The sequence below is a fragment of the Lissotriton helveticus genome, chromosome 5_1 (assembly GCF_964261635.1).
Source record: "Lissotriton helveticus chromosome 5_1, aLisHel1.1, whole genome shotgun sequence".
In the NCBI taxonomy this organism is placed as follows: Eukaryota; Metazoa; Chordata; class Amphibia; order Caudata; family Salamandridae; genus Lissotriton; species Lissotriton helveticus.
The window spans coordinates 1,031,090,724-1,031,103,203 of NC_136065.1; the positions used below are offsets into that span (position 1 = coordinate 1,031,090,724).

General features: G+C 37.7%; 1 protein-coding gene across 1 annotated transcript in view; it reads left to right on the forward strand.

Annotated features, from left to right (window-relative positions):
• PYROXD2 (pyridine nucleotide-disulphide oxidoreductase domain 2) overlaps positions 1-12,054 on the forward strand; it is a 541,945-nt gene extending 529,891 nt beyond the window's left edge. Inside the window, exon 16 of the mRNA XM_078643559.1 lies at positions 8,288-12,054. Within this exon, the coding sequence (XP_078499685.1) occupies positions 8,288-8,358 (71 nt within the window). The 3' untranslated portion in view covers positions 8,359-12,054. The remainder of the gene's footprint in view (positions 1-8,287) is intronic.
• The last annotated feature ends 426 nt before the right edge of the window (positions 12,055-12,480 follow it).

Below are 12,480 nucleotides of genomic sequence, written 5' to 3' on the forward strand. Positions count from 1 at the left end.
AAAGTTAATTTTAATGCTAAAGTATATATTTTTCAAGTTCAGTTTGATTAAAAATTGAAATCTTATATATTTTTTAAAAAGTAACTATTCACTGTATCTTTTATAAAATTATATTTAACCTGGTTCGACATCCAGTAGGCTAAATAGTGCTGTCCTACTGACCGCTGTTTTGCCAGTGCTTGCAATTAATGAGGTGGGAAAAATGCTCTCAGAGCAGAGATATTAGTCTAGGTGAGGTGAGATGTTCTCATTCTCTGCAGGAAGACCACTTAGGGTTGCCCCAAGAATTAATTAACTTGTAAACAGGCCTGCCCTTTTGCAAATAAAGGTAAGGTGAGACCTGGAGATTGAAACTCTTTGTCAGCTCAGCCAGGCTGGGCGCAAACACAGTGGTAGGGTAGCAGGATAAAGTGGATTAATATTTAGGGTGGGCTCTTGCCCACCTCAAGGAATAATAACAGTAACTTGTCAGGTTGAATCCCAAAGTCAGTAAATTTACCTGAGCTCAACCCCCTGCCAGTTTTGGCACAGAACAGACAGACTTAACTTAGCATATTTTGTAACATCTCTGCAAATTGCGGCAAGTACCTCACTGTATTTATACAGTACCAAAACTGTAGTATTGTCATACTAATAATACAACATTTCTAACAGACTCTGAAAAATAAAGTTAAATGCAATACATATTCTTATAGTTTTGTTTGTGGTCTTTCTGCCTTTATGTCCTGTGACATGTTTACCATGACTTAACTTTGTTAGTAACCTTTGAAGAACCTTAGGAGGAATGAACAATTTATCTTGATATAACACTAATCAATTAGTCTATTTTATTCCAGGTCAAAGGTATTGATTAGCCCCTTTACATTGTTGAAAACCTTTGGTACTTTTTCTTAGTTGAACCAGAAAATCTATTGTCAGGGTAGCAAATAAAGCCTCGAAAGGAAGTATCTTTTCTATTTGTTCAGGAAATTCTCTCTCAGGATATTGGCAATAAAGGAAATATGTTACTGTATTTCGGTTTCCTGGTATCTCCAGAATGAAAAAATCATACTGTTGTAAAAAGAAGACCATCTTGCCTGCCTACTGTTTCAACATTCAGCTTGCTGTAGTACTTGTAGGTTCACATTATCAGTATGAACAGTAACTCTTTGATGTTGTCACTCTATAAAAGCATCTTCTATAGCAAGACGTTCTTTCACCAGCACATAATAATTTTCTGTCATTGAAAACGTTGTGAGAAAAGAAGTGACAGGCGTTTAGGAACTTTAGGATTTTATTGTAATTAGACAGCCCCATTAGCTCTATCAGATGCATCCGTTTATGGTAGAATTGATTTGGAGACATCATGTTGTTGGAATTGGTGCTTTGTGACAGCCATTGAATTTTTTAAAGACTGCCAGACTGTCAGAGCGGACGTTTGATTGCATTCTGCTAAACTAAAGGAATTTATGGGCACCTGCTAGATTGATTTCAGTTTTAGCCCCACACCTTTGCAAATGATCTTGAAGGTACTCTTGTAAGGGGAAAAAAAGTGGTGCCAGAAAAAAACTTGGTTACGCTTTTCAAATCTATTGATTGACAAGATGTAGGTTTTTTGGCAATTCTGAAGGCGATTTAACAATCTTTCCCAGCACTTGAGAGTCTGACACAATATACAGATGGACTGTTTCTTAATAGCAGTGAATCATGTGACAATAGGAAAATACAGATCCAGTTAGGCTTACACTAGGCACATCTTCCCACGTCTAAGACCTCCAAAGAACTCTCATAATTCAAAAGAGGTGGCTGTGAATGTAAAAATTGTTTTTTGGGGGTTTAAATCCCCGCCAAGCATAGTAATTGTAATTGTATTTTGATAGCATTTACTACCCTGACGAGGAGTAAAAGTGCTTTTTGGCAAGTAGCACACTACTCCAGAACTAATCTAAGTTCGAGCATTGGACATGTGAGTCTGTTAGTTGGATTGAATAGAATATAGGAGGGAAAGAGGAAGGAATAGTCTAGAAAGTATTATATGGGAGATCAAGGTAGTAAAGAAGGTTTGTGATGAGTCAAAGGAGGAGAGAGGGTCATTAGGGAGCTAATAGTCAAAGGAGGGATATAGGAGTGAAGAGTCTAGAAGAGTTTTGTAGGGAGATCATAGTGGTACAATGAGATTTGGTAGAAGTCAGAGAGTGGAGATAGAGTACATAATGAAAGCGATATCGGATGAGACATAGAGTAGTGAATTGGAGATAGTTGAAGGGCTTATTTTTTCATTCATTTATTTAGCTATTTATTTAATCTACAGAAGACGTAGAGTAACAAATATATAGATACAATTCAATTCAATAAAGTCTTTATTTCGATTATTCATCATAAAAGACATGATCGTCCAAAGTTAAAACAGGTACTCTTTCACTTAAAATACATCATATAAATAAGTGGATGTTAAACAAAACTACTATTTCAGATTGACATAAATTAATAAATAAATATGTATACATATTAAAACAGGATTTTAAAATATGAATTTGATATGTAGAAACAACATGCAGTCTTCGTTTCAACAACAAGAGTGTTAAAAAAGAACAGATTATCTGCCTCACAGTAACAGGATAGTGCAGATCATAACTCATACTCCAACAAAGTAGGGTCCATCAATACTCTATAGCCTGCATTACACCCCCCCCCCTTTTTGTTACGAATGGCCCATGCCCAGCTCAAGAACTTTGACACACCAATAACAGTGAGGGCAGTGGTATCTGATTTTAACATTCTTCTTACAACCATCGCCAATCTTGTATTCATAGACAAGCATACCAGTTAAGGCCATTTTATCCTCGGCAAGTGATAAGCAGGACATGCGAAAAGAAGGTGATCTATGTTCTCACTGTGTCCCAGACAAAATATGCACTTGTCACTTCTAGCGGGATTCCATTTGCTTGTAAAACATCTTATTTGCAGCATGCCTATTCTAAACTGGTGGTAGAGCTTCCGATCGTGAGGCTTATAGCCTTATAGCCCAATAGCCTTCAAAACCAACCTCGTCCTTAATATCAAGGAAATCCCTTGACAGTGACTGCCTTATATGGGAAGAGAATCTCTTGGTTTTAAACCATTTACCAATAGGCTGCTCTATAGGTCTTCTTCGATGGAAATTCCATAACCTCAGGATGTTCCCATAGGTTACTCATCCCCATCTCAGACAATAAGGACCTAATGTTATTCAGCCATGGGATCTTATGTGATCGGCTCAAACTCCTCACTTCAAGTAAGGCCTTGACATACAGAGAAAGCTCTTTTGTAGACCAGAGTCGCCTCCAGAATGCCACGGGTCTATAACTCGCTACATCTTCAATGGTGTGACAACCCAAGTCAAGGTAAAGAGGTAATAGAGGAGAAGATTGCGGAAGACCAACTATAAATCTTGCAAACTTGTTGTGGGCTGTGGTAAGAGGGGATAAATTATCGAAGCCCCATAACTCTGCACCTTATAATATAGCTGGGCTAATTTTAGTTATATACATTTTTAATATGGGGGCGATAGGCTTTGTTTGGGAGAGCCTGAATTCCTTAAGCAGGGCACCAACTAATTGCGCATGTTTTAATTGTAGCATCTCTACTTGGGGCTTCCAACTTAGTTTGCCACTAAATATAACACCCAAGTAGGTAAACACACCCGTCTGCTCTAATAAAGCACCTTCCATATATACACTAGCTTTGATGGTCTTAGATTTATGGAGCACCATAAACGTTGTCTTCCCTACATTAACCACTAGCTCATGTTGCGGCAAAACACCTCAAAACGAGACAGTGCCGTCTGCAGCCCCTGGCTCGTCTTGGATACAAGCAGGGTGTCTTCCGCGACCATGAGTAATGGTATTTTCATGCCCGTTAACATTGGGGCGTCAGTTGGATGATCTTGGAAGTACTGCACTACCCCGTTTATAAATAAGGAAAACAAAGTGGGTGCCAACAAGCACCCTTGTCGAACCCCTTTGGACACTATAAACCTCTCTGTGGTCTCTCCTGGTTTACCCCAACGAACGTTCGCGTAAGTTGCATCGTGAAGTTTAACCAAATCGGCCACCAAACCTGGAGGCATCCCCATTGTCAGCAGTGCCTTCCACAATTTCCCCCAAGGGACTAGGTCAAAGGCCGCATAGAGTGTGCCCCCACCTATGACCACCTCCTTCCAGTAGATTAATACAAACCTAAAGGCCTGGTTGAGAGTGCTTGTGTGCGACCAAAACCCTGCCTTTAGTGGTGTTAGGATGTCAGTTTCGGTCATCCAACCCTGTATTCTCCCTAGCACTAGTCTTGCTATGATCTTCTGAACTGCGTCTATAGACTTATCGGTCTACAATTCCCTGGTTCAGTTCGGTACCACTTCTTGTAGATCGGCAATATTTCAGCGCCAGACCAGGTTTCTGGAAGCGGGGCACCATTTGCAATAGCATTAGCTAGAAGCTTTAAATATGGAACCCATAAGTCTTTATCCTGTATGAATAAATCTGCATGGATACAGTCGGGCCCCGGGGCCCTACCACTCGGGATTATTTTTAACACAGACTATATAGATACATAAATACTTAGAAATGTATACATGTATATGGAAAATAATAAAGAGATATTAAGTTGTGTTATATAAAAATTTCATATGTACATGTATGGATAGATAGTTAGAAACTCCGACTTTGAAGTGTTACTGTACATAAAGCTAATTTCTTATTGATATTATTTGGGGGTAATTTAATTTTTCTAAATTTGTTTATATATTTATATTCATTTTAATTTGATATTTTCTCTATATTTTAATAGTGAAGCACTTATAGGTACAATTGTTATGATCCTATTTATACATTGTGATATTTAAAATAGAAATAACAGACTCATAAGCATATAATCATATAATTTATATAATTTATCACACATTGTGATACAATAAAATAAAATAGAGACCCTTTAGCATATAATCAAATAACGTATAAGTAAACTATGCAGTGACCTATATACATGTTAAGCATAAAATAATATATATATTTTAACCATAAGTAATATATACATTTGTTAAATAGACCTATAAGAAAATCTATGTATTTTTAAACCATAAGTAGTGTATATGTTTGTACAAAGAAATGCACAAATATAACTACATACATATAATCACATTGTACATGTTTACATACACAGGCATGTGCTGTACATTTGTATTTTGAGTATCGTGATCATGTAGGAAAATGCCAACTCTTGAGTAGTCTTTTGAAGATAAGATAATTGTCCATGGATCTTATGTTTGGAGGGTAGTGAATTACTTAGTTTGGCTGCTTGAACCTAGAAAAATGTACCACCCATATTTTTTTCCCTATATGCTTGGGTTTTGAGGCAAGGTGCTAATCTGGAGCAGAGACTCCTTTGTTTTATGTATTTGGCAATTTTATTCCTGAAATGTGTTCGTGTATTGCTTTGTGTGTGGGACAAAGCAACTTGAGGGTTGATCTTCTGGCAACCAGTAAGCAATGTAGGGTCTTCCAAGACAAGGGAGATGTGGGCTTGTGACTTTACATCTAGGAGTGTGGCAGTAGAGTTCTAAATCCATTGTAGTCTTTTCATAGTCGATAAGGCTGATCCTTGGTAGAGGCCATTACAGCAATCACGTTTAGACAGTATAAGGGAGATATCAGCATGGCTCGTGTTTGGAAATCCTATGTTGGGGAAGATACGTTGCCGAGTTTTCATAGTAATGAAGTTTGATCTTGCTATAGTATCCACTTGGGCATTCATCGATAGCTTAGAGTTAATGGTAATTCCAATGTTTCTTACTTCCTTGGATTCTTTAGGAGGTGGTCCCAGATTATCAGGCACAGAGCGGGCCATCATTTTTCCAATTAGCACATATGAGTATTTCTGTTGAGAATGCATTCAGTTTGAGATGGCTTCATGTCATCCACTGATCAACAGCTCTGAGGCAAATGAAGATTTTTGAGTTTCGAATGTCTTAGGGGCTTACCAGTTTAAAAAGTATTTGTGTGTCATCTGTGTAGTTATAGCATGTGAGTGGAAATTACTTTATGTAGATGTTTAAAAGAATGGGTGAGGTGATAGAGCCTTGAGGGACCCCTGCTTGTGTGAACTACAGTTTGGATGAGAAAGGGGGGCATGGATGGCATGTGTTCTGTTTTGAAGGTAGAATGTGATCCAGTCGAGAGCAGTCCCTTCTATACCAGCTTCATAGATTCTCTAGATTAGAGTGTCTTGATCATCATTGTCAAAGGCAGCTGAGAGATCCAAGAGGAGTGCAGCAACCCCGTTCTAGTCTACTGCATATTTAAGGTCATCCCAGATAGTGATAAGGGCAGATTCTATGCATCTTCCTGGACTGAATCCTGTTTCAATATCAGAAAGTATGAAGTTGGCTTCAATGAATTGTTTCATCTGGGTGAATGCTGCTTTTTCTATCAGTTTGCCCAGGAAAGGTCCATTTGAAATCGGTCTATAGTTGTTGGGGTCATGTGAATCGTAGTTTGTTTTCTTTAATAATGGGCGTATGTATGCTTTATTTAAGTTTTCTTATAGTTAAAGAAATATTGATGATTGCTCTGACTGGTGTGGCAGCAGAGATGGTTGAAAGAATGGTCTTCAAGATTTGTGGTGGACAAGGGTCAGGACAGCAGTCAGCTGGCCTGATTGCATTGACAAGATACGTAAATTCAGTTTCTGACGATTGTTTGAAGGAATTTAGAGGTTGGGTTAGCCAACTCTTGGAGGGGATTGTTGAAAATGGGTTGGCGCTGGTGTTTTACCTTTGTTTTAAATAGGAATCTAACATGTCTGCTTTGGTTGTCTAATGATTAGCTAGTTTGTCAGTAAATTCTTGAGAAACTGGATGAATTCCCTCTTTGCATTTAGGTTTACGAAATTCAAAGATAATTTTATGAAATTCTTTATTTACACATTTTGAATTCTGTTTGAATAGTACTTTATTTTGCTTTTTTGATTGTTGGCTTGTATATTCTGATAAGTTTGTATTTGTTGATTTATTTTTTTTAGCTCTGCATTCATCCAAGTTGTCTTGTTTTGTGGATTTTAGTGATATTAGGATATCAAAAGCTTCCTGGAGCCCCTGATAGAATTTTTTGTGTCTAGATCTCTGTTGGATGTTAGTTGTGTTTCTAAGTATTCAAAATTGAGTTTGTTCCACAGTCGATATGTGGTTGCCTGTAAGGTGGCCTTATGTGTGGTGATTTGTGGTGTATTGTGTTGGAAAGCTACCAGGTGGTAGCCCAACCATGTGACTAGAGTAATCTTTTGAAAGGTAACTAGTTCTTGATTCGCAAAAATGACACCTAGGATGTGTGCAGCAATGTATGTGGGTTTGTGGTCAATCTGATGTAGTCTCTAAAAAGGCATATTGGGGGTCTCCCAAAAGGGTGGTTAGGGGTCCCACCTTAAGAAAGAGGAGGGAGAAAAACTTAAAAGTAAGGCGTTCTCAAAAGGCCCCCAAAATAATTCCCTAGGAAACAGTGGTAACCAGTCCCAGTCTGAAAGACACCTGGGTTGGCGATGGTAGCACTTGGGGAGATGTGTGTCCAAGTTAGCTTTGTGGAGCAGACAGAGATGACCATGTTGTCCCTGGGAGATAAAGAGATGGAGCCAGAAGCCCATATGCCTCCCAATACTTCTAAGTACAGGAAATGGGTCCCCATCAATGGGCAACGGGTGGTGGCTCTGAGAGACACGGGAGCCAGCATGACTACTGTAAGAAGTCAGCTGATTTTCTCAGAGCGGGTCCTCCCTAATACATTCCAGGAAATAATGTGTAGTAAATATTAAACCCATTATTATTGCAGTGGAATAAAGAGCCATGTTTGGATTAACATGCTCTCTCAAAGACATTTAATATGAGATGAGTGAACTATACATGTTTACTATTATTGTTAGTAGTAGTATCAGCAGTAGAAATGATAGTAGTAATATACCAGTAGTAATACTATTATTTCTATAATTGTTAGTAGTAGTAGTATCAACAGCAGTAGTAGTAATAGTAGTGATATTAGTAATACCTTAGTAAAAGCAGGTCTCCAATTGTCACTGTGGAACTAATATTGGTAACAGTTTCTGTTACAAATCTTCTGAACTTAGAGGTGTGTAGTGTGTATTTATCCTTTTTAAAGTGTGGTGTGGAGACTAATTTAGTTAGAGGAGCAATGCTCTAGTTTAGTTAATATCACTGTTTAATATGTTTACAGCAAAATAATTCCAATGAAGAGCTCTTTAATTAACAGAAATTATTCTTCCCTTCTAGGAGGAGGAGTGATGGGAGCGTCAGGAAGAAATGCATCAGTGGTGGCCCTGAAATATTTAAAACACCTATGATTGTAGAGGAAAAGAGGACCTTGAAATACATACCTTAACTTTGCTGTCTGGCACAAGCGCCTAAGACCAATCTTTGTCAGTGGAAATTCAAGATGAATATGACATGCACTATTTTGATGGCATTGCCTTAATTTAATGTGTTTGTCTCAGAAAAGACAAACCCCTCTTTATCATTACCAATACCATTACCCTTGCCATATTCTCCAAACACTTAGTTCACCAACCCCCACCCTACACCACCCTGACAATTCTACAGAACCTTGGAAATGTTCCAGTCTTCACCATGAATAATATCCACTAATCTCCAATGACTTTTCATCATTCCTCTCAACAAAGTTCGAAACCATGAGAAATATCCCTCCTACCTCATTTTTGTCACTCTTGCAGTTATATCTACCCCGCATGCTATCTCACATCTCTGACTGTCTTCCAGTTGCTCCAGAGTAACTTGTATCTTCCTTTAATGCTTCATATCACCCTGTCCCAAAATATTCAAACTCTGTTTTGTTCTATTCTCCCATATCAACAAATATAGTAAAGCTTCCTACAAACTGCCACCCTCCATATGCTTCTGATATGTTGTAGCTGTTAACAAATTAAACAAACAAAAAAACATTCTACTCATCGTTCTAGCCCCACATAAAGCAAAAACTCCAGAAAGGTTATGCGTCTTCTACTGGACCTCACCTCAGTGGCAGCTCTAATCAGTTCTGACAAGCATCCACAGACTACATACTTTTCACAAACTGTCACTGCCAGTCAAAGCCAACTATTGTCATCCTTTTTTAACTGTTACCCACCTTTAATACAATTTATCATGATATTGTACCTACTTGAGAGTTAGACATCATACAGTATCCTGGATCGTCTTCTGTCTTTCTGTGTCTTCCTGTCCTGGCACTCATCCACCAGCATGCACACTTTGATTCTGATGGTTGTCCTCAAAGCTTGTTCCTATCATGCCTCATCTATGTCAGAATGCGCTAACCTGAATTTGAAATCCAACGAGAGTGATGTACTTTTACACACTTATCCATACATGCAACCAACCATATGAAATAGTGATATATTTGGAGACCTAGGAAAAGGGGAATGGGATAAGAGAGCGAAAAAGAGACACTACTCTGGGTCACCACTCTGTGTGGCACTGACATATATTCTGCGGGAGCTGAGCTGACGATTTCTGGTTCACAGTAGATATCTAAAGACAAGACTGATACTTTTAATACATATCAATACAGCGAGTGCTTTACCCTAGATGTAGGAAATTACATATCTTCAAAATATTCCTCTTTGGAATATTGATGGCATTCTGATGTTTCTAGAATTAAAAAACAAATAGAATCTTAGTGAATTATGTACAGACATCTTGTCATAATCTCACTCCCTTTTATAATAAGGTTCTGTTGTGTGAGTGCACACTCTTTCTACTGTATACTCAAGGCAGTCCAGTAAATTGCATTATAAATAAACTTTTATTTGGATTTTTAAATAATATTGAAATCAATTAATCATCTTTTCCCTATACAGCTCTTCTTTAATACCAATATATACATAATGAACACTTTTAAAGAAATGAGGATTCTTCACATTGTTCATGTTTATTTATATCCAAAAAGCAACAGAAATATTGTTTATACACCATCAATGCGTATCTTTGAAGTTTACTTTAAAATACTGAAGTTAATTTCCAAAGTATAATTAAATTCTTTAGACTACCTCTCTGTATTCAGCTTTGACTTCAAAACATGCTTCTAAAATAAATCAGTCTACAAAGTTTTCACAAGATCTGCCAACAAGGTTCTGCCTGTACCAACAAAGTATTTCGATTGCATAGGAATGATCTTCTGAAAGAATGATGAAACGTATTCTTGATAACCTCAGCCATTTCCAAAAATCAGTGTTCAGTGGAGTTTTATGGCAATGCAGTGTGTGTGTATGGGTGCCGATACATAGTCTATTCTCCAGAGATGCAAAGTCTTTTGCCATGTGACACTGATGCTCCAGGAAATCTGCCACAGTTTCCTTGCCCCACAATAAACTTAATAATAGTAGGTTCAGAGAATTATACTTCTGCATCTGCTGGGTGCAGGAAGATGAGCTTTGGCTACTGATTATAACATTCTTGGTCCTGCAAAATAATATAGGTTTAGCAAGATGGGAGAACTGCTGTGAATAAGAATTGTCCCAGCCCCAGCAAACCCTTGGTTGTCCTACTAAATTTAGACTGGACCTACTGCAGGTCATTCAGGAGCATCACTTTTCATGCATCAGGAGGGTAGTCCTATTTAATTATACCATCCTGATGGATATCTTCTATGCAGAGGGCCACAATGCAAGGCAGGTTAGTCTCAGGCAGGCAAACCAATTAGTAGTACCACATTCAGGGGGTTGTTCAGGACTTTTGTATTCAGAAATATTCTCCAGCTTTGAGGGATTGTTTCTGAATATCAAAAATTAACTTTGAGCGTGACGCACCAGTAACAAAGCTTATTATTCAGAAGTGGCAAAAGTGCATTTCCTGAACCGTTGAAGAATTTCAGCACAGAGGGCGCCCCCAGGCAGTCCGAGATTTCTTCATAATACAAACAGAACTCCATCACGGTAGCAGAGTTAATGGCCTCCACTGACGCGGGGCTTTGGTAGGCCCTCTTGCCAAACGTGAAATGTCCCCACCAATCTTCTAGTTCAGCATTTGCACTACTTCTAACTCTTTCTTGTTTCAATCAATACCTCCCTCCAGGCTTAAACAAGTGACTCTGCCATCCACTTTCTGCCAGCGTCTCTTTATGTGCTGTCTAAAATAAACCCTGCTATACTAGAATATACATTTGAACTCATCTATTACACCAAATCATTTTCCATACCTTTCTCTCCTTAATCTTTTCTCTTTCTCTCATTTCTGCCCTTCGATGGCACCTTAATCTACACGTTCTTGTGCTACCACTACTTCATGCACAAAATCTGTGCAAATACATTCTGGACACTTTCAATCATGAAGTACCTCACTTCCATTAGACTCATAGTACTATTAAACTATGGTTATACAGGCAGAAGTGGGGGATGCCAATTCACCTATATATTCTGACTTCCCTTAAATAGATTACTGGAATTATTTATTTTAATAATAAGATTTTCCTGCACTTACTCCCTCATCTTCCTAGTTTCATATCATACACCTGACACATTGACTGTATTCATTAATTTACTCACTGAACCAGTGGTTAGTTAGCACAAAGTATAAGCATTTCAACATTCTTGAACAGCTAAACATTTATGTCGACTATTTTGAGCTGATCTAATTTCAAAACGTAGTAACAAATCTGAAAACATTTGGTTATACCCATGGTAATGGCCACACTACATATTTCAATTTTGACAGACTTTCTATTAAGTGCCTTTGTCTCTGCAGAGTATTTTGCTATAATGTTTCAGATTCTGTTGACCATTATGCAGAGGATTACCCTTCTAACCTCCCCTTACAGTGTAGCTCACCCTAGCGAGACCGCTTCCCAATATTTTGTAGCTAAATGAAAACTTTAAACTCATCCTGCATACATGCTTTCAAGTAAACCTTAAAGGCACTCTTCTTTCCATGAAAGCCCCTTAACCGTCAGAGCTCCAATGAATGGCTATATTGATTGTGTTAATTTTTCTCAGTTCATGTTGAGAAGGAATAAAATGTAAGCAAAATAGTTTCAAGGTTTTTCTTTGCGCTGGTCAAAGTTAACTTTTTTTTGGTTAAAAACGATCTTTATTGCATATTAAAGAGCAATACAATTGTAATACACTAACAATACACCAGTACAGAGTGAGATATAAATATATTAGCTCAGAAAAGTTTTAAGAATACAAAAGATTGCATAGCAAAATTCAGTGGACTGGGATATAAAAGGATGGTAAACATATCATTATTTAAAAATGTAAGCAAATAAATATCATGACATATAGTAGATGTTACAAAATTAATCAAGTAATACTATAAATCCCAGAAATATAAAACAAGCAAAGCAACTACACATATCAAGACAAAAACATATACTAGTTGTATTGTTTAATAAATAAAAGCAATCAGCCTGGTGAAAAGTGAAAAAGAAGAAGAAAGAGAATATTGAAAAAAAG